Here is a 22,296-nt window from a genome sequence, read left to right on the forward strand (position 1 = left end):
CAGTAAATTTACAGAGAAGTATAGCGGTCTTGCAGACCACCACTGTGTAGATGCTTTTAAGTTCTGATGCCATGGTGGGTTTTTTTTTTTTTTGTACTTAGGTTATCAAAAACTTTGTAGGAGATATTTTAGATGTAGCCAACATTTTTTCTTGTTTTCACTAAGTGTAAAAGCTACTAAAAATTACATTTTAATGTATTTTATTTTTAGCAAAAAATTCTACATGCAACATTTATTCAGAGTTTGAATGTGGAAATGGTGAATGCATTGATTATCAGTTGACTTGTGATGGCATTGCTCATTGTAAGGACAAGTCTGATGAGAAACTTTTCTACTGTGGTAAGTATTTCCAGATGTTTCCCCTTCACATTCTTATTTTGTTACACATGCTTACATTAGTTACTCCGTGACTTACCTACATATTCATGCCAACTGCTCACCAAGATTCATGAGAAGAAAATGCCAACTCGCATGTTAAGAAAGCCCTTCATGTTGTATGGCTAGAATTACTTATATCTGAACATAATTTTCTTGCAGACTTCATGTACTAGATGACTTACATTGAGTAAAAAGCATCGAAAATGTCCTCATATTTCTGTCTCTAAAACCAAAAATAAGGAAAACCAGAACTGGCTTCTTTTTCAAGGATGAAAATGAGAGTATTTTCAATTTTAATATAGCATGTTCAAATAATTTTTCTGTATTTAAAGGCATTTTCTCTGGGAATAGAAAACACTAAAATAGAAGTATTATAAAATACAAAAGTGCCTGTGTAATCTTTCCAACCAATGTTCTGTTTAAGTTTATAGTATCATTAGTCTTCATACCAATCAGTCTGCATCTTGCAACAAGTTTGACACAAGTTTGTCTTCTCATTATTTTCGTAAATTTCACAAGGACTCATATCCTCATCTGGTTTGGGGTTTCTTTATTCCCTGGTAATCACTGAATCACTTCCAGGTTTTTTTTGTGTCCAACTGAGTTTGCCTGTCTCAGGGTCTAAAACACTACTGTTCAAATAATTTTCCTAATAATTTTCCTCTCTCTTCTGTTTCCCATATGAACAATTTCATATCATTTCAAACCCACCCAACATGTTTAAAGCTGACACCTCTGTAATTTTATGAAAATATCTGCTTTAATTCCTGGAGGTCACCTCTGCCATTTTAATAGGAGGTTGGTAGTGGAAAAAGAAGCAGAATAGCTTTCTTCTTGGTTTTGTTTATTTTGGGGGTTTTTTCCCCCTTAAAAAAAAAAAAAAATAAACACCACCAATTTGAGCATAACAGTGGATACTATGACCCGTGTCCTATGTCAGACTTCTTTGTAATAATAGCTTTGATCGTGTCACATAAAACGTTCCATCAGATCATCTACATGTAGGAAACTAAGGAGATTTGTTTGTTTGAATCTGAAAAAAAAAAAAAAACACAAAAGGAAATAAGAATCTGGATAATACAAAACATTGCTAGTTAACCGCTTAGGGGGGTGGCCTTTGAATTGCAAGTGACAGCTTCATAACACTGAAAAGTAAATGACTTAGGTCTGTGAATTCCTTCTAAGTTTTTCTTACTAAGGATGTGTTGATGTATTTGTATTTATGTATGCATATTTCTTAGACAGAAGTGATTAAAAATAATCCAAACACGCACATCAAAAAAAAAAAAAAACCCACAAAAAACAATGCCAGCAAAAAGTTCAATCAGTTATTTTTTTTAATATGGATTAAGCCTCTTTGTCTCTAATTTTAGTCATTTCATTCACAGCCAATGGAAAAAGGATTAAGGTTTCATATAGTTTCTTTTACTTTGTTAGGAGGGAGTAGGTTGAAGGAATAGAGAGAAAGTCACCTAGGAACAAACAAGAAGGTTGTAGCTGGTGAGGAATCTCACAGTACTCTTTTTTGTCATTCTGGAGAAGCTATCTTATATGTCAGTAGTCAGAGGTTAACTGAGCTACTCTAACTTTTTTATGCTTTATTCTACAATACGGAGAAAAACCATGAGATCCAACATTTGTTTTTCCATGGATTTGCACATAAGTTTATGAAAGACTTCCTATTAATTTGTAGAGTGACAGTGTACATTTTTATAAAATCATACAATGGTTTGGATTGAAAGGAACCTTATCTAGTTCCAAACCACCAAAAGTAGAAAGAGCTGTTATTCTGTCATGCACTAGGTCACATACAGTACCTCTTTTTCTGAATCTGATAAAAGTACAGGATGGTGGACTCATTATTAACTAATTCAGTGAACCCAGGACAATTACTTATTCATTATTGTGGCATCATTTCTACAATGGTTAGGGGTTTAGTAAATAATTCCTAAATTTTCAGCATATCTATATTTGTAACATTCAACATTCTTCAACAGGGTCCCTACTTGAGCAGATAGCTTGCAGTGTTGGTATTCAGAAATCCAGAAACTTTTCTGCTAATATTTTGTTATTTTACTCTCCATGTATTCCTAATTTGGTCAAATTCGCTATGTTTCATTGTATATGATAGTATTGCTGGTGCTATATTCAAACATTGTCACATGCCTGACAAAAGTGTGTCAAAACAAATGTATTTAAAGCACATGGACTTTTTATACCACAAGATGATGAAAACTGAGAATTAGGCTTCCCCTTTTACTTTTTTTTTGTCATTTTTTGTGCTTTTATTTATTATTCTTTATCTGTTTATCACTTCAAATTCTTCTGGACAGTAAGTGAACAATATCTGTTTTTTTTTTTTTCCCTGTATCTTCAAATGCATTTTCATATCAAATGTTCTGGAATGTTTGTTTGGTTGTAATGTAAGGCTATTTTTATTAGAGGTCAAGTATCTAAATGAAATTATGTGCTTGTACTTAACAGAAAATAGAGGCTGTCGGAAGGGTTTCAAGCCATGTGCTAATCGTCGCTGTGTTTCAAGTAACAGAGTATGTGATGGTGTAAATGATTGTGGTGACAATTCTGATGAATTTGACTGTAAAGGTAAACGACAGTTACTTCCAAAGTGATTTCAGAATATTGTTCTGTAAATACTTCATATGTAAATAGAAGTAGCTAGAAAATGCATAGAACTTCATTGATACTACAGGGATTTGTTTTGTTATAATTCAGAAACAAGTGGGTGCACACTATTATGTTTGGAAAAGCATATGTTGGGATTGATAGGAAGATTGATTTTGGTTTACACCTGCAGTCTTCCAGAAAGAGAGTGGTTTGGCTATGGAAATACAGTTGCTGCTTGTTTTATGAAGTAATAAATGAGTAGATATATCTTTACTACCAACAGAAGAGTTGAAACATGGGTGATTTCTTCTCTGTCTACTGCACTGTTTCTTTAAAGTAACCAGTGTTCTATTTCTTTGCTTCTAAGATATGTGACAACATCTGTGTCCTTTGCAAAACTTAATAGGATTGTTCTTCTTTTTTGTATCAGAATTGGTTTTGCTTTTTATGTCTTAAAACACGATCATATCTGTTCATCAACCAGTGAATAAAAACTAGCTAGCAGACAACACAAACCCTTAGTTACAGTTCAGAAAGATTGGAGGGGAAAGTATTCCACAATATATAGCTAAAACCTATGTAGCTGTAGTAACTAGCAGTTTTTTGAAAGCCCCTCATGGGTTTTAATCATTTAGCTGAATATGAGTAGAGGGAAAAGCATACAGGCAAGAACTTCAACCTGATGTTACATGAAAGAGATCTAATTCATAGATGGTCCTGAAAGTGCTTCTTCCTTCCTAACATGAGGACTCTCAAATTGAGTTAAAATATCAAAAGAGAGACATTTAGGTGATTAAAAAAAAAAAAAAAAGGAAGAAAAAACAAAAAAAAAATCAGAAACTTACGCTTTCAAGTTTATTAGACCTTATATTGCAGATGATTTTTTAGCTAGGGCAGGTACAGTGTGTTCTGAATTCCTCATGCAAATGTAGAAGGTTTAAAAATGGTACTGATACTGTGCATCTGAGGAGTCTAATACACAAATTTACATCTTTTCTAACCATATGTTGCAGATTCAACGTGTGCTTCAACAGAATTCCGTTGTGCAGATGGGGTTTGCATTGGAAAATCAGCACAGTGCAACCAAATCATTGACTGTGCAGATGCTTCAGATGAAAAGAACTGTAGTAAGTTTGTGTTTGAGCTTCATCAGAGCATCTGGTCCATGATTATTCCTTGTTATAGAGCAGCTAATTCGGTCATTACTAGTTGGGTACCAGCAGCATCATGTTTTGCATGAACTCAGGTTAAACCTGAAAACCAAACTATGGCATTCTCAATCTGTATTGCACGTGATAAAGTAATTTACTTCTCTTTCCAGATAATACAAGCTGTGCTTACTTCTATAAACTTGGAATAAAATCTTCAGGATTTATTAGCTGTAATTCAACATCACTTTGTATACTGCCAGAATGGATATGTGATGGATCTAATGACTGTGGGGATTATACAGATGAACTAAAATGCCCAGGTAATTGTGAAAAAAAAAAAAAATAAATTTACATTGTTTTTTTTTTTTAATATATTGCTATATTTCTGGTTCTTTTTTATAATTCTGGTTCAGGATGTTTATTAAGTCAATACTGTTTTACTTAATACAGAGATCAGTATAATGGTGAATGCAGGTTTTTTTCACCAATCTTTATTTTGTATTTCATTTGATTATGCAAATTAGTACAAATTACTACTGCATTTCTCTGAGGCAAACTATGTCTAGCTTTCTGTTTCATCCAGGTTAGTTCTGTCATTAACCATTTTTATTTAAATAAAACATTAGTCATTACAATATCAAGCTCATTAAGCATCAGCACAATCACTCAGGAACTTTTATTGCTTTCTTGCTTACTTTTTTACTTTCTCTTTTAGTTTGTTGAGGTATTTGGGGTAGGCTGCCAGGGTAGAATCCAGGGTTATTGCTTTTGTGCTTGTTCTGGTCTTCAGCCAGTACAAAGCAATTGTGGAGCACTTGAGTCCCCGTCCCAGCACTAAGGTGATTTGTGTTGTATTTCATATTAAGCATTGAAGGATGGCATAGGATTGCTCCTTCATTATCCAGAACCTCTCATTTGAGAATGTTAAATGAAATATGTAAACATACCTATAAATAAACAAGAAATTGTATTTAGAGAGAGAATAATTTAATGAACACAGGTTTCTTGATATATTTGTAGGATTAGGCCCATCCTAATAAATTCTCATCAAACTGTAGACAGTGCACTAATAAAGAAACTATGGGGACATCAAGCCTGTACTTCTGCTACTGCACCTTGAACTTTTAAAGAAAAATTTATAAAATAAATCAGTATTATTTTTTGTTCATAATATTCCTATCATCTTCCAGAACCTCATTAATTAATTTCTAGTCTACACATCTCCTGGATTATAACTGTTCTTAGGCTGAGGAGGATCTTGCAGTCCTTCAGTAATCATATCCATAATCTTTACTTGCAGTGGCAAATAAGCCAAGGCATTTTAGAATTCCTGCTTTCAATATACGGCTATCAGTCTGCATCATCTTGATCATGTCAATGTGCATCTCTCTTGAATATCCAGACAAGTACCCAGTATAGCGGATGAAGTCTTAGTTTTGCTTTCTGTCTGCAAAATACATTTTATTTTTTTATGGGTTTTTTTGTAATCATTATAGAATAGTTAGTGTTGGAAAGGACCTTAAGATCATCTAGTTCCAACCCTCCTGCCATGGGCAGGGACACCTCACACTAAATTGACTCATGCTAGTTTGTAAGTGTCCTCGTGTGACCAGTACCTCTCTTTTTTCTAGGGATTAGTATTTGTAAAAATAAATATTTACTAATTAATAAATGTTACTAGTTTGTAAAATAAAACTTTCCTTTTTATGTTCTTGAATACCATCCGATTTTTGACAAGTAACTTATATCTGATTCCAACCCCAACCATTCTATGATTCTGTGATTATTCCCATTTAGTATCCTGGTTTTATTGTGTGATAACCCCATTGTGTCGCCAGGACCTTCTATTACTATTCTCATATATTTTGTGGCAACTTTATTGGTGAAAATATTACCAGGATCCAGAAGGAACCTAGGACTTCAGCTCTAATGTCAATGAACCTGATATTGAGAACTTCCATCTGTCATATAGAACAGATGCATATTAAATTAGGATTCCCATTCTAATCTCCATATTCTCCAGATTATCTATTAATTCTTTTGAATTAGCTGTATATAATGTTTCAATGAGCTCAGAATAGCTTAGATTTACTGTATTTCCTTTGTCTATAGACCAAAAAAACCCCAAACCTGTAGGGTTTCTTGAGGGCAGTGTGCTATAGCTTCAGTAAGCTAACGTTGCATAAGTAAATTAATGTTGCATTTTATTCCATCGTTCATTTATTTGTATTACTTTATTCTGTCTTTCAAATGTGTGCCAAAATGTTCCATCCTTTTAATGTGTGACTAATTGCCTGGATCATTCCTCCCTTTACTTTGAAGCAATACCGTTCCCATTCAACCTACATGTAATTTCTTTTGCCATTTCATTCAAAGCTGATGAACTTTGGCACATTAAGTTTTGGAGTTGTGTTCCTATTGTGAATATAATTCCCATTAATAGCCTTTGTTCAGTGTCATTGTTCTTACAGAAAATGAAGGCAAAATACTTATTTAATGGTGGCTATACTTAGACGACCTTGAATATCTACCCAGTCATCATGGACACTCCACTTCTTTCTTTACTTCTTTTTTTTTCTATTCATAGAGCTCTAAAAGTCATAAGTATGATAACTTACTTTCTTTTTAAGAGAGAGAGGGAGAGAGGGGGAAAAAAACAGTGTCAATAGCCCTGTGCATTAAGGGAATAATAGAAACTTTGGCACAGAGCTTCAATGATCTCCAGTGCTACTTTATGGAGTATATTGTCTGGGTATTCCCAGGCAAATGCTTTGCTGAAGGTTTTGAAAATAACCTGTGTTACTCATTAGACTAATATTTGTGCTTCTGTTATGAAACTAATATATAGTATATTTATTTTCCTCACATCTGTTTCCTAAGCATTTATAGTACAATCTTTAATGACTTTCACGCATTACAAAGTAAAAAGGGAAGGAAAACCTTCTTTTAAATTTGTGATGAAGCCTAAATTTCTGTCTCCAACACCAGTGGTATGGTTTCAGTTAGTCAGTATGTACATCAGATCTGTAGATCATCACAGTGAATGTGACAAAAATACTACCACAATTAGTTTTTCTCATAGATGATGGCAGATAGACCAGAAGGACAATTTCTTAAGCTGGTATAAACCAGCAAACCTGAGCTCAAAACCTGTAAACTAAACTACTTTTCTCTATAGGTCCTTTTAATTTAGTTTGAAGCTGTGCTCTGATTCTTATCTAAATAAATGAACTCTCATAGCTCCCTGAACTACTTAGCTGTCACTATTTTCTAATTTGTATGAATACATATAATATAAATAGTTTGGTTTTGGTTTTTTTTTTTCATTTGTAGACACAAACACTTTGTTGTCCATTAGTATTCAGCAATTTAGCAGAAATGTATTAGGCTCCTAATCATACTAGTAGAGACCATTTTACATTACATTCTTTATTTTATCACAGTTCAAAACAAACCCACATGTGAAGAAAATTATTTTGGTTGTCCTAGTGGAAGATGTATTCTGACCACCTGGCTTTGTGATGGGCAGAAAGACTGTGAGGATGGAGTAGATGAATTGCGCTGTGGTGAGCATTTTATCTTATTTGTATTTCTGTAATTAGTAATGCACTTGGAAAACAGAAAGCAGTGTGTGTTTGTATCTCAGAGACTGAATATAGAGCTGTATAAAACAGGCTTTAATACTGTATTTTCAAATTCAACTCTCTAATGCTTCATGCTGCCAATATCTTAAACCCTATCTCATGCCAGAATAAAAGCTCTTATTTTTTTTCCTCCTGAACATTTGTTTGTATGCAGACTTTTCCATTGTTTTAATATTTAACAATTTAGCTAATTTTTTATAACTCCTCATTAGGACAGTTCTGTAGATATAATCAGTTTGTATCAATATCTTGACCTCAACAGGAAGTAACCAGAATATACCTTTGTCCCTTTGCATCAGGGGCCATACAGGTATAGTTTAAATAACAAAAGCAATGTGAATGAAATGCAGCGTAAACTCTGTGAACGATATTAAGGGTCAAGGGAATTTCAAGATTCTTGAACTCCACCCAGCTGAGGAGTAATGCAGGTTGGTTTTGCGGTTTTGCCCATAGGGAGAGCTAGTCTTTTAAATCTGTATAGATTAACTGAATGGATTATTACTATAATTAAATTTTATCAGAACAGCAAAAAGCAGTATCAAGTCTTCCTATTCCCTATTTAAATAAAACCTGAAAATAAAATCCTATATCTATTCCTTTTTTTCCTTTTTTTTTTTTCTTCTTTAAGCTTCACTGCTTAACATGACTAAAAGTTATGCAGTACTCTGTTCATGACCCAGTTTTCTACTAACATGTTTACATGTTTTTGCAGTTTACATTGTGTATATATATCTTAACTTCAAAATTAGCAACTGTGTACTATGAAAAACAGAAGGTTTTCTGTTGACAACATGCATCAATTGTAACTTGCCATGTTTCCAAGTTCTATTACACATACATATTTCTATGCAACCTATTAGCCAGGTTTTGTGGGAGAAAGGGAAGGGGGTTTAGTCAATTACTTTTTGCCTACTTATTGCTCTTACCCATTTTGAGGTAGCTGTTACAATGCTCATAAATTCAGATTGCATTAACTAAAATTCTTTTTATTTTTAATATTTAAATTTGTTTACATCAGTTAAAAAGAAATAAATTTTATTCTCAAAGAAAATCCTGGAGAAGTGGACAATTTGAAGTCTTCAGAAAAGATCATAATAATAGCATTTATTTAGAACAGCTGTGCAGAATGCTTTTGAAATGCAGAAGCATGCCATTATTTTCAATGTGTACAAAAGTGTACGTTGAATGCAGTGTATGATGCAAGTGTAACTCAGTGTTTATGTTTCCAGGTTTAATAACGTATGTATACTTATGAGCAATATTGTAAAACCCATTAGCCATTTTTTTGGGAGAGATGCAAACACACAGTAATTTTTCTTGTGAGAGAAAATAACATCTTTTAAAGATGGAGTTAAATACTGCAAAGCCAAGAGGAAAGCTGTGTTTGAAAATTTGGACCTACTACCAAAATAAAGCTGCCACAATAAGCCACTATAGTTACAGTATCCATTGTGAAATACACAAACCCAACTTCTGCTTTTAAAATATCCCTATCCCATTAGCAAAATGTTTCTAAATAGGTGAATGTGTTTTGAATGTTTTGATATTTACTTATTTATTTTTATAAATGTGAATGCAAACTCTTAGACAAACTGGTAAATCCTAAATAGGATTATACTGTGTTTGAGTGTTTTCATGCACTAAAATTGTGAGGACAGATGGGAACAGTGTGGAGATTCCTAAACTATGCTAGAAAATACAGAGAATGCAGTACTTTTGTGAAGCTAACAAATGTAGTGGCTGGTGTTATTCCTAGATTCATCTTGTTCATGGAATCAGTTTGCTTGCTCTGCAAATAAATGCATCTCCAAGCAATGGACTTGTGATGGTGAGGATGACTGTGGAGATGGTTTAGATGAAAGTGATGCAATTTGTGGTAAGTAGCAGAATTTTAGTTCTGTATTGTCATATCATGCATTCTGAAAGAGACCCAGTGATCCAAAAAGTTGTGGAAAGTACAACATCTCTAAAGAGCATACACTTTAAAGATACATTTTTATGGGGACTATATGATTTCTTTGCAGTCTGTCAGTGAAGGTAGGAATGGCACATCAGCATGGGCAAAAGAGCCAAACTTTTGTTCAATTCCCATCCTTGGGGTAAAACCCCTGTATCACTATTTGAGTTTTGCATTTCAGTGGTATGTGCTTGAAGACTCTAAAGTTACTTCTTTTCTCCAGTTCTTTCTCTTATTCCCTTTAAATTTTTGTACATACAGCCATAAGCATACTATAGCATAATATTAATCTCAAATGCCCCAAACCTTCAAATTGCATAGGGAATTTAAGATTTTACTTTCATTCTGGGGCTCAGGTGGCTGGAAAAGTGTTAGTGAATTCTTTTCAAAAGAAAATCACATTGTGTCAAGTCATACTGTCAATTTCATGATAGCTTCAATATTGTTTCCATCCTTATTTGTATTGTATTTTAGTATTTTCTTTGTAAAATGACAACTTTCTGCTTTTAAATACTTTTTCTTTTCAAAAAATCTCTTACTTAAAGTCCATCCCACAAAAAGTATTTTATTCCATATTTCATATGTGATGCCACAATAAAAATATTGTTGATAACTTTACTAGAAGTGTTGAGTAGATAGAGATCTCTTTAGTTTATCTTCAGAACTGTGGTTTGTAAAAGTAGTTTCTTAATCAAAGACAGATGTAGAAATGCCAGCAAGTGAAAAGGATGAAGGTGGAAATTACACTGTCCTAATATTGCAAAGTATGAATTAATTACTAAGTTAACTTCAAGTTGACATCCATCTACAATACATTCATACATTTTTTTCATGGTATTGAAGTCGTCCTGATGACTGGGGTATTGGAGGCAGTATCTGTTTGAAAAGGAAGATTTTTCTCTGCCTCTCTCCCCTGGGAAAATAAGAAGGTGTGAATTGAGAAGACAAGCATGTCATCTGTGACTATTTTTCACGTTGTTCTATAACAACCTGAAGCCCTAAGAAACATTAAGGCCCAAAGCTTAATAAGAAACTTAGAGCAGGAAATAAAAAAGGGAGAGGAAAATCAAGACCACCGAATTGCAAAGTGTCAATACAGCACAATAATATATTTTTTCTAAGGCTGTTCACAATTACTGCTTTTGATATCTTGTCTGGCAATACACTGAAGGTCTCTTATAAGAATAAAGCCCACCAATGAAACTGTAGGCCATCTCTCAAAGAGGGAAAACTCCACACCAGTTATGAGGAGGGGAGAGATAAGGCTGTATCTCTCCTTAGGAACAGGGGCAGATCTGAATTTCAAGAAATCAAAAGAGATTAAGATGACTTCAGATTTTTCAGTCCTAAAAAATCAGTATTTACTTAACGTAAAGTTTAACTTCAGAAGTGTCAAAAAATGGCAAATGAGTACAAGCAAGCAAAAATTGTCTCTGTTGCATTAATAGCACAAAAAAAAATCAATTTTTAATTTGCTTCACTATTTTATTAATTTCTAATTAAAATTGGTAAAAAATACACTGTTTCCTTTTCAGTGAAGTATATGTAACTTATCTAAGAGAATACATTAAATGACGGATTTCACAAAAGTTTACTTCAAACAGGGTAAAACTAATTCTAGGACATAATTTTCTTATCTGCAGAAAAACCTGTTAAAAAAAACCTTACCAAACAAACAGTACATTGAGTTACTTGCATTAGAACTGTCAGATATTTTCTTACTCCAATCACAGTTGTACTTGGTACCCATTGTCCTCTTCTACATGGGGCTGACTCATGCAGGTTTTGGATACCTCTCGCCTCCTGGCGTAGAGTACAGTGGTGTGAGGGTTACTTGATTTAAAGGATTAGTTCTTCTTCAGTTGGTTCAAACATGCGGTCAAATGTAAAGGCCAAAATTGGTTTGAAAAGTTATATAGCTGGATAGTTTCCATGAAGTATGGTAAATGCATTTTCCTTGCAGAAATTTAAGAGACTAAATAAATGAAAAGAATGGAAGAAATAGGAGATTGCCAAAATTTTACTATAACATACATTCTCAGACAGTATGTTTATCATACTGTGCAGAACAAAATCTTCTTTCAGTTTTATTTTTAAATAAAAAATCCTTAGGCACTGCCCATTACCTAAAAAAAAAAAAAAATAAAATAATGAGAACCTGTTCAAGACTAACATGTAATGCTTTTTCAGGTTCAGTGACCTGTGCAGCAGATACGTTCAGTTGCTTGGGCTCGCATGCCTGTGTTCCCCAACACTGGCTTTGTGACGGTGAAAGAGACTGTCCTAATGGAAGTGATGAGCTGTCAACAGCAGGCTGTGGTATGCACGTTAAAAAGTTATAGTATTTATTTTCTTGGTACTTACAATAGCCAGATACTGTTTGTGTTTGTGGCATCGTACACTTATACTGTCAAGACTGTCTGTAAAGACTGATGTGGGCATGCATTCCATGATTCTTCAATATTTTAATCAACCTTACTTCTTCCCATTTTGCTAATAGATACTGAGGCACATCGGCTGAAGATCAGTATGTATGCCACAACCCAGACATTATACAACATGGTTACTAGTGAAAATTAGCTCATTATTGACCATGCAGTTTTGTTGCTTTTCCTGAAGAAAATGCTGCTGAATGTCAGGGGGGTTGTGCATCAAAAATGGAGACACAGTTCTGTCTTCAATTTACTTTGGCTAATTGTTAGGAACTTGATATCTCTTGCCCCATAAGCTATTACTTCCAGTCTTTTGAGATACGCATTTCTGGTGTCTTCAACATAAAAAGGACATGGAACTGTTGGAACAAGTCCAGAGGAGGTCCACGAGGATGATCAGGGGACTGGAGCACCTCCCGTATGAAGACAGGCTGAGAAACTTGGGGCTGTTCAGCCTGGAGAAGAGAAGGCTGCGTGGAGACCTCATAGCAGCCTTCCAGTATCTTAAGGGGGCCTATAGGGATGCTGGGGAGGGACTCTTCATCAGGGACTGTAGTGACAGGACAAGGGGTAACAGGTTCAAACTTCAACAGGGGAAGTTTAGATTGGATATAAGGAAGAAATTCTTTACTGTAAGGGCGGTGAGGCACTGGAATGGGTTGCCCAGGGAGGTTGTGAGTGCTCCATCCCTGGCAGTGTTTAAGGCCAGGTTGGACAGAGCCTTGGGTGGCATGGTTTAGTGTGAGGTGTCCCTGCCCATGGCAGTGGGGTTGGAACTAGATGATCTTGAGGTCCTTTCCAACCCTAACTATTCTGTGATTCTATGATTCTGTTAAAAGTGTCTGGAGTTTAGTAGTGGTTTCATTATGGAGTTTATTAATACATATAAAAATGGTATAGGTTAAAAATACTGAAATATGTTCTCACCACTGAATGCATATTCTATCACCGTTTCTAGGCTGAGTTATATTTTCAGTATTTATGGATTTTAAAGAGCTTTTGTTCAGGAGCAGAGGAACATAGTAAGGACATCTGTAATTCCCAAGTGTTATTTTCTTTGGATGCAGACCTTGGGTTATTTATAGACAGCATAAACTTCTGACACCTCTGTCTTGCATTACATGAGATCTTACTTTTTAGCTATCTTTGTGCAGATGAGTAGCTTTGTCTGCTATTCAGTTCTGTGGTGCTCTTTGTATGACTCAAAAGTTACGTTTATTTCCATTGAATCCACTCAGACTAACTACTTCTCATTTCAGCTTTCTGTAAGAAAATGAGTGTATATCTTACTTTTCTCAATTTCATTTATCTTTATGTACTGTATTTTCCTTAGCTCCTAATAACACTTGTGACGAGAATGCTTTCATGTGCCATAACAAAGTCTGCATTCCCAAACAGTTTGTATGTGACCATGATGATGACTGTGGAGATGGATCAGATGAATCTCTGGAATGTGGCAAGTATAACAAAAGTAGAGTAAATTGACAAATCTCAGACTGTTAACTGTGAGACCTTCTGCTACTGAAAAAAAGAAGGCTCTTTGCTTTTTAAAATTGTTTTAAAGTCAACTTTAAATTATGCATTACCAAATACAACATGGTATTAACACAGAGGTAGAGCTACAATGAAAAATTATTTGCTATAGTTGTGACTTATAGTTGATTCTAATAATAAGCAATGTCAAGCCAAGAGAACTGCTGTGGAAAAAATACCCCTCAAACCTTGAGGAACCTCTTAAGCCGAGCCCGTTAAAACACTTCAGCCAGTAGTCGGCATGAAATTCACAAGACTAGAGGAAGCCTAATGTAGGGCAATCCAAAGCACAGATACAGGCAGGGTGCAGAACTGATTGAGAGCAGGTCTGAGGAGAAGTACTTGGGGTTGTTGAAGAAGGTGTTGGTTGATGAGAAGCTCAACATGAGCCGGCAAGCATGCACTTGCAGCCCAGGAGGCCAACCGTATACTGGGCTTCCTCAAAAGGAGCTTGTCCAGCAGGTCGAGGGAGGTGGTTCTCCCCCTCTACTCTGTTCTCGTGAGACCCCACAGAACTGTGTTCAGCTATGGGGCCCCCAGCATAAGAAAGATATGGAACAAGTCCAGGAGAGGGCCACAAAGATGACCTCTTTATGAGTACAGGCTGAGAGAATGTGGGTTGTTGAGCCTGGAGAAGAACAGAAGGCTTAGGGAGACCTTAGAGCAACCTTCCTCCTAAAGGGCTATACGAGAAACCTGGAGAGGGACTTTTTACAAGGGCATGTTGTGATAGGACGAGGGGGAATGGCTTTAAAATGAAAGAGGAGAGATTTAGATTAGATACAAGGAATAAATTCTTTACTGTGAGGATGGTGAGGCACTGGCAAAAGTTACCCAAAGAAGCTGTGGCTTTCCCAACTGGAGAGACAACCGCAAGACCAGGTTGGGTGAGACTTTGAACAACCTGATCTTGTGGAAGGTGTCCCTTCTGATCTTGAAGGTCCCTTGAAACCCAAACCATTCTGTGATTCTATGAAGTAAAATCCTGAAATACATCTAGTGTGGATAGTGAGTTCTTGTTGGTGTTTCAGTCTACTGTTTCTCTCTTACTATGCCACACCACTTGCCAGCATGGACTTCTGGGTCCTTGAAGAAAGAAAGGAATAAACCCACCTCTCCTAGGAAACTCCATTTGTTTTTTACTTCTGTAAAGTACCTGGTGTTTTGAAAGGAGCACTTTGCAACAGTAGGCTGTTGTGGGGGAAACCTGCTTTGTTCATGGAGTTTAAACCAAATCAGGATCAAAGGAGGTTGTTGATTTATTGATGCAAGATAACTACTTGGAAATCAGTGAACTGTACATTCAGTATCAATAGCAGCAACACAGCAAGTAAATCATGCCTGCAAAATGTTGATATATCTTACAGGTTTCTAAACAATCTCATTTATAATTAGTCCCCAGGAGTTCTAAGTACCGAGAAACACACACAGAGCACAGTTAAGTGCACCTGCTGTGCCAGCCCAGGACACAGGATTCCTAGCACATGTGCCCACTAATCCTCAGAAGGCTATAGCTCTCCCTGAGCTTATATAGGCAACTCCACTTGAGGTACCCATCCTGACAGGTTCAAGACACATGCTGTTATACTTTGCTGTCTTCACAGATGTGGTTCTCCAGGCTCTTTTGCCAAAAGTACGACCTGAGTGTGGATCCACAGAATAATGAAACTGTAACAGGGCAAGTGTAGAGTCTTGCATCTGGGGAAGAACAACCCCATGTACCAGTACAGGTTGGGGGTTGACCTGCTGGAAAGTAGTGAAGGGGAAAGGGACCTGGGGGTCCTGGTGGATAGGAGGATGACCATGAGCCAGCAATGTGCTCTTGTGGCCAAGAAGGCAAATGGCATCTTAGGGTGCATTAGAAAGGGAGTGGTTAGTAGGTCAAGAGAGGTTCTCCTCCCCCTCTACTCAGCCTTGGTGAGGCCGCATCTGGAATATTGCGTCCAGTTCTGGGCCCCTCTGTTCAAGAAGGACAGGGAATTGCTTGAAGGAGTCCAGCGCAGAGCCACAAAGATGATTAAGGGAGTGGAACATCTCCCTTATGAGGAGAGGCTGAGGGAGCTGGGTCTCTTTAGCTTGCAAAAGAGGAGACTGAGGGGTGACCTCATCAATGTTTACAAATATGTGAAGGGTAGGTGTCAGGATGATGGAGCTAGGCTTTTTTCAGTGATATCCAGTGATAGGACAAGGGGCAATGGGTGTAAACTGGAGCATAGGAAGTTCCACGTTAACATCAGGAAGAACTTCTTTACTGTAAGAGTGACAGAGCACTGGAACAGGTTGCCCAGGGGGGTTGTGGAGTCTCCTACACTGGAGATATTCAAGGCCCGCCTGGACAAGTTCCTGTGTGATGTACTGTAGGTTACCCTGCTCTTGCAGGGGGGTTGGACTAGATGATCTTTTTAGGTCCCTTCCAACCCTTGGGATTCTGTGATTCTGTGATTCTGTGATTCTGTAAACTATTTCCTCCATTAGTGATAGTTTATACGAGCCAGAACCCTTTACAGAAAGTGACTCATTATGGGTTTGTTCATCTGTTTAGTACAATGTGACCGAGTTGAATGGTGGGGGAGTAGGAGAACCTTTCTGATAAGATTTTGCTTGGAAGCAGGCTGTAATTCTTAAATAAGTATTTAAATGAAACAGTCACAAACTTTATATAGGAGGGTTTTTTGGTGGTTGTTTTTTTTTTTTGTTTGTTTGTTTGTTGGGGGTTTTTTGTATTTTTTGATGGCATATTTCATTTGTTTACTGCAGCATCATATGCATGCATGGTCCCTTAAAATACTGACAAATAAATAGTGATAGTTTGACATACTTCTGAAAAGAGACAAAAGGGGGAAACAGCAACAGAAGCAGAGGATGTACAAATCTCTGATCTAATTGTGGTATAAACCTGCCTTCAGGCACTGGCTCTATTTAATTTCCACTGAGCAAACTGCAATCTACGGCAACATTTGTTATGTGTTGCATGGCTCCAATGCAATTTTTCTGTTAGCTGTTAATCAAAAACGCATCTTAGCGTGTGACTAGTATGGTAAACTCGTTATACATTCTTTTATGGGAAAGGGACCTGCTTGTAAAGGGTAGGAATCAAATTCCGAAATAGACTTTTCAAGGTGTCAGGATGTAAAAACAAACAAGAATAAAATCACCAAGATTTTAAACTTGCCATTTCTGATTTGACTGCAGACTATGCAAACTGATCATAGCTCTGTGAGATTCTAGAGCTGGACCTTTGCATCTTGATATCCAAAAAAAAAGAAAAAAGATACCCTTCAGCAGCCAGTTTACTGAATGGGATGAAATTTGGTTTGAAATACATTCCTAAAAGCTGAATTAAGGGAATCAATTTTCAGATCTAGTTTGTTTGTTTGTTTCAATTTATATCATTAAAGGTATATTATCATTATATTATTCAGATATAACTCAGACTGGTGATTAGAGTAACAAGTTTTTACTTTTTACAGAATTTGTAGCTAAACATTTTTAAAGTTCACAATCATTCTAATCCTTCAGAATTTCATACAAGTTTTGATTCTATTGTATAATCTTATCTTTTAAATGAAATCTTAATAATTACATGTAAACAAAAAAAAAAAACAACAAACAAGCAGTTATTCAAGCTAGGGTGAACATGAGAACAAAATACATTATCCATAAATTGCATCCCCCATTGCTGCTGTCAGAGACAGAATACTGAGCTACAAGAGATACTATCTTGAGTTTTAAACTAAATCAAAGTTTCCTTTCAAGAATTGTCTAAAGGACTACAGATTTTTTTGAGGCAGGATTTATATACGTAGAATACAGGAAAAGCTATACTTTTCTTTCCCAAATAGGAACATAGGGTTTTTAGTAGTTAGTCTAGTGTAATGAATTTTACAAGTAAATATTTTACAAATAGAAGGTGATTTTCCCTCTGGAAATTTTTCAACTTTCATGTTTCAAAACTGAATAAAAAATAAGAAAACCCCCCAAAAACTTGTGCTATCTTTTCTAAATTTTTCTAGTGCTTTGTTTTTTAACTTTAGGCTAAACAGTTGTGTTCTAAGAAGCAAATGCCTGTCTGTGATTTCTGTACTTCAGTCTATATTATGATTTTCTGTTAAAAATCCACTTAAATTTTTGAAATGTATGCATTTTATACATACTGATTTTGTGACCATCTTGGAAAACGCATGTATAGCGTGGTTAAAATTACTAAGGTTCTGCATGTTTTGAAGGGAAAGCATATAGTAAAGAATACTGACAAATGTTTGCTGTAGTAATTTCTAGAATGTCCTAATAACAGCAGAAAGTTAAATTACACCTAAAAGAAAATGTATTTATGATTGAAAGCATCATGAACACATTTTATGTATGTTGGTATTGCTTCATGACTATGATGTGCTGCATAAGAGACACTTGATTTCTCTCACTGGTAGACACGTATAAGCATATATGTATCTCTTTATGGAACAAAAGATACTTTTACTTATATTGCTTAGTATGTGCAAAACTTCATGCTAGAAGTATGAAGCAAAGCATGAAGTCATGGATTGCTGTATTTCTAGGGTATCGTCACTGTCGTCCTGGAGAGTTCACCTGTGCTGATGGAAGATGCCTCTTGAATTCTCAGTGGCAGTGTGACGGTGATTTCGACTGTCCAGACCATTCTGATGAAGGACCTATAAACATAAAATGCAGAGGTTCAGGTTTGTATTTAATTTTTTTGAATAATTTTTTGAAAAACTGTGGTTTAGAATTGTAGACAGGCATACGTAAAACCTTGCATCTTAACTCTCCAGTGCTTTCATGGTGATATTCCTTATATCTTGTGAGAAGAGTGTGTTGTTAGTCCTAAGCATCCAAAACCTCAGTTCGCAAAGATCAAGCCACCATTTCCTGTGGTGTAAGATGACTGCTGTTTCCTTAAAGTGTTAATTCTGTTAGTACTAAAATATGATGGTATTAGTATAATAATTGCCAGATTGTCCTGGGAATGTTTTCTATATTTAATATACTCATCACACAAAAGGAGATAATACAAATGGGGGCATAAAGTTGTTCTTCCTATAAATGATAAACACTGGTTTATTTTTATTAGTGAGTTACTGGCCAAACATGATTGGTTTTATTGGTATTTTCTAATGACATGAATACGTTTGCTGCAGTCTGACTGGTTTTTGAGAGAGAAATAAATCCTGGTCTGCATATAATACTCTATTCTGTAGTTTTTGAAAGACCTACTAATACAAAAGATTTAGACATTTGTCTAAATCTTATGACAAGAAGGATAAAGCACAGTAGCCCAGTCCTTTATACTAATTTTGATGGAAAACACTCATTTGCTTTGAGGAAAAAATTTATGTCTGCCTTATATTTAAAGATTCTAATTCTAATTTGAAGAACCTGAGTGTAGCTGAAATGACATATTCAAGTTTTGCCAAACAGGGGAAAAAACATGTGTGTGTGGTTCTCAGACATGTTACTGAACCCCTCAGCATCCACAGGGGACAGAAGCCATGCTTTTTAAGTTTTGTAAACTGTTGAATTATATTTTGTGCAGAGATAAGGTAGAGGATTCTCAATTATATGAAAACAAACGTGCAGGAGGGTGTAATGATTTGGACATATTCACACATTCTCTATGAATGTGATAACCTTTAAAGATACTGCAAATTAAAATGGTATTATAATAATATCAATGAAAAATTTACACAGTTGTTTCATCTCACATGCACACATTGCAGCTGTTCCAGGAGAAAATTTATTTCAAATAGTAATAGACCACACCAAGTTGTGTTCTCTTTTTTGTTTTCCAGAGCAGTCATGTAACAGTTCTTTTTTCATGTGCAAAAATGGTAAATGTATTCCTCAAAGTGATGTTTGCAATAACAAAGAAGATTGTAGTGATGGATCTGATGAGAAAAGCTGCCACATTAATGAATGCCTCAGTAAGAAAGTTAGCGGCTGTTCTCAAGATTGTCAGGATCTTCCTGTTGGATACAAGGTGAATAATTAAAAAATGTGGTGTGATATAATGCAAATTCTTAATTCTTATTTACTGAGTCTGCCTGTAAACAGTGTAAACAGCAAAGTAATTAAGATGACACTTGAAAAACTGAGACTAGATGAAAAAGTTTATGATTGTAACATATTCAGAAGAAAGTAAGATAAAAAATAGAATCAATTATTAATTAAAATTGTATGTATTTGGTTTTCTTTCCCAGTGCAAATGCTGGCCTGGATTTCTGCTGAAGGATGATGGCAAAACATGTGTAGATATTGATGAATGTTCATCTGGATTTCCCTGCAGCCAGCAATGCATCAATACATATGGAACCTACAAATGCTTGTGTGCAGATGGGTATGAAATACAACCTGATAACCTAAATGGCTGCAAGTCCCTTTCAGGTATTTGTGAAATACTGTAGCCCCATGGTCTAAGTAACCCTTTTATAAAGCAGGATAAACAGTTACTTTGAAGTGCGCTACTTCAGTAAACAATAGGAATGTGATTCAATGTCTGAAAGTAGTAATAAGTTCTATTTTTAGTACGTATTCTGCTCAGATCATTTGTCGTGGAGAGTTACAGTGTATTATGAAAGTGTAAGCAACTTTATTAGGAAAAAGTATTAGGAAAGTTAAAATACATCACTTAATGGGTCACATGATAATTGTATGTGTACGATAAGTGTTTAAAATATTTGTGCTATTTCATCAACTTTAGAAATTACACTGTACTTTCAGACTTCCTGGTATGAAAAGGAGAAACAGGAAAAAATAATAGAAATTGCAAAACCTGTTATTCCTATAGCATATTAAGTCCTCTAGACTTACATATAATACACAGCTAAGTTCAAGATACATAAGAATGTTGGTTACCTCTTCACCCCTCTGTCTATACCACTGATGTTATTTTTAAGTGCTTCAGCGAGTGAGATTTGCTAGATCAGTGAAAGGAAGAGCAAAATGTCGACAGGAAAGTAGCAAAAACCCCATATCTGTGTTCTGCTGGATTTCCTTCGTATTGCAGGCAATCTTTGGCTTGAGAAGACTCCTACTTATTCTAGCCTTGCACAAAGTTGTTTGGTGGGGTTTTTTTAATATAAAAACCCCTTATATTTTCTTTCTAAATGACAAAACTGGAGCCTCTGTCCACCTTGTATTTCTGTCTCAGGTGCTTCCCCAAGTAACTGGAAGAAACACAGGAGAGGGAAGAAATATAGTATCTGGTTTTTGCTTTGCTCCCATGTCACGCTTGTAAGCCACTTCTATGTTTAGAAGCCATAGATCACTCAAACATGAAGGGGAGCTGGAACACATCATAGTAGAGTTTATTGGAGTTGTGATAGATTTCAGAAATGACCATGACAAAGTAGTCCATGCTGTGGTTATACTGCAAGGAGGCACCAACATGTGGGTCTTTGGCCTAATGCTGATTTCTGGCATAAATTGCTTTGAACTCCTTACAACACAGCAGAGTGTTACAGCCATCCTCTGCAAAACGCTAATTCAGTGCTGAGGATGATGTCTCAGATCTTTTAAGAGCTGGATGTCTTAGAAGTTAAACATCATAAAATGTGAGCAAGGTGTTACAATGCATTCAGTATAAGAGCAGAGTAGTCTGGACAACATATTACATTCCTGGATGTATGAGCAGTAGGTACAAACCTTTAACACATTTTTTATTATTATTGGTATTTTTTAAAATTAATTTTAACTGAGGTCTCTGTTAACAGAGCTCAAATAAAGACAGATTTTTTATTCTTTTTACTATTACATATATCAGTGTCAGAGCTGTTTCAAAGTAAGTGATGGCATGAATAAGAATCCAAAGAAATATTTTTTTTAAGCTAGAAAGCCAGGGGTAAAAAAAGCCGAATCTGGCTTCAGTTCAGAATTAGAGAATCAAGGTTTGTCCAAACAGTTGTTTCTTTATGTCCATACTGTTCAGGGTATTGAAATCTTAAAAAAAAATAATAAAAATGGTCAAAATATGCTTGGTTTCCAGACGTAACAAATAATAGCCTTAGTGAAACTTTGAACGTAAATGTTGAAATTAAAACAAGTGATATGAAATATATTTCAAATTCAATCTCTGACATCAAGTTAGGATAAAATACAGTATGGTTCCCATCTTACAAAGGCAAAAAAACCCAAAACTTACATTGAAAGATATACTAATTGATTGCTTTGTTCATTTTTATACTGCACCATTGATCTTTCTTGGAACATTTGAATGTTTTAAATATTCTTTTCATCCATAACATTGATCAGAGCATGTAACATTTATTTTTCAAACCATCTGTATTTCAGCATTGTATTCCTGATTTTCCATAAATTAACGTAAAAGCTAGTCTAATGTATTCTTTCTCCTGGGGTTTAGATGAGGAACCTTTCTTAATTCTGGCTGATCATCATGAAATCAGAAAAATTAGCACTGATGGATCCAACTACACTTTGTTGAAACAGGTATAATCATAGTACCATGCTCTAAGTTTAACTCAATACTTTTATTCTTTTCTAAAGTGTGCAACTGACAGAAACATCATCCTATAATTGGCACTGTATGCACCACAGAACAACTG

The 22,296-nt window shown here is 35.5% G+C and overlaps 1 protein-coding gene across 1 annotated transcript in view; it reads left to right on the plus strand.

Annotated features, from left to right (window-relative positions):
* The window catches only part of LRP1B (LDL receptor related protein 1B), a 585,099-nt gene that overhangs the window by 438,355 nt on the left and 124,448 nt on the right, over positions 1-22,296 (plus strand). Inside the window, exons 46-57 of the mRNA XM_065670655.1 lie at positions 211-339; positions 2,863-2,982; positions 4,017-4,130; positions 4,325-4,474; positions 7,598-7,720; positions 9,555-9,674; positions 11,946-12,074; positions 13,521-13,643; positions 18,277-18,417; positions 19,528-19,715; positions 19,936-20,119; positions 22,095-22,180. Of these exons, the coding sequence (XP_065526727.1) occupies positions 211-339; positions 2,863-2,982; positions 4,017-4,130; positions 4,325-4,474; positions 7,598-7,720; positions 9,555-9,674; positions 11,946-12,074; positions 13,521-13,643; positions 18,277-18,417; positions 19,528-19,715; positions 19,936-20,119; positions 22,095-22,180 (1,607 nt within the window). The remainder of the gene's footprint in view (positions 1-210; positions 340-2,862; positions 2,983-4,016; positions 4,131-4,324; positions 4,475-7,597; positions 7,721-9,554; positions 9,675-11,945; positions 12,075-13,520; positions 13,644-18,276; positions 18,418-19,527; positions 19,716-19,935; positions 20,120-22,094; positions 22,181-22,296) is intronic.

This window comes from Lathamus discolor, chromosome 3 (assembly GCF_037157495.1).
Source record: "Lathamus discolor isolate bLatDis1 chromosome 3, bLatDis1.hap1, whole genome shotgun sequence".
Classification (NCBI taxonomy): Eukaryota; Metazoa; Chordata; class Aves; order Psittaciformes; family Psittacidae; genus Lathamus; species Lathamus discolor.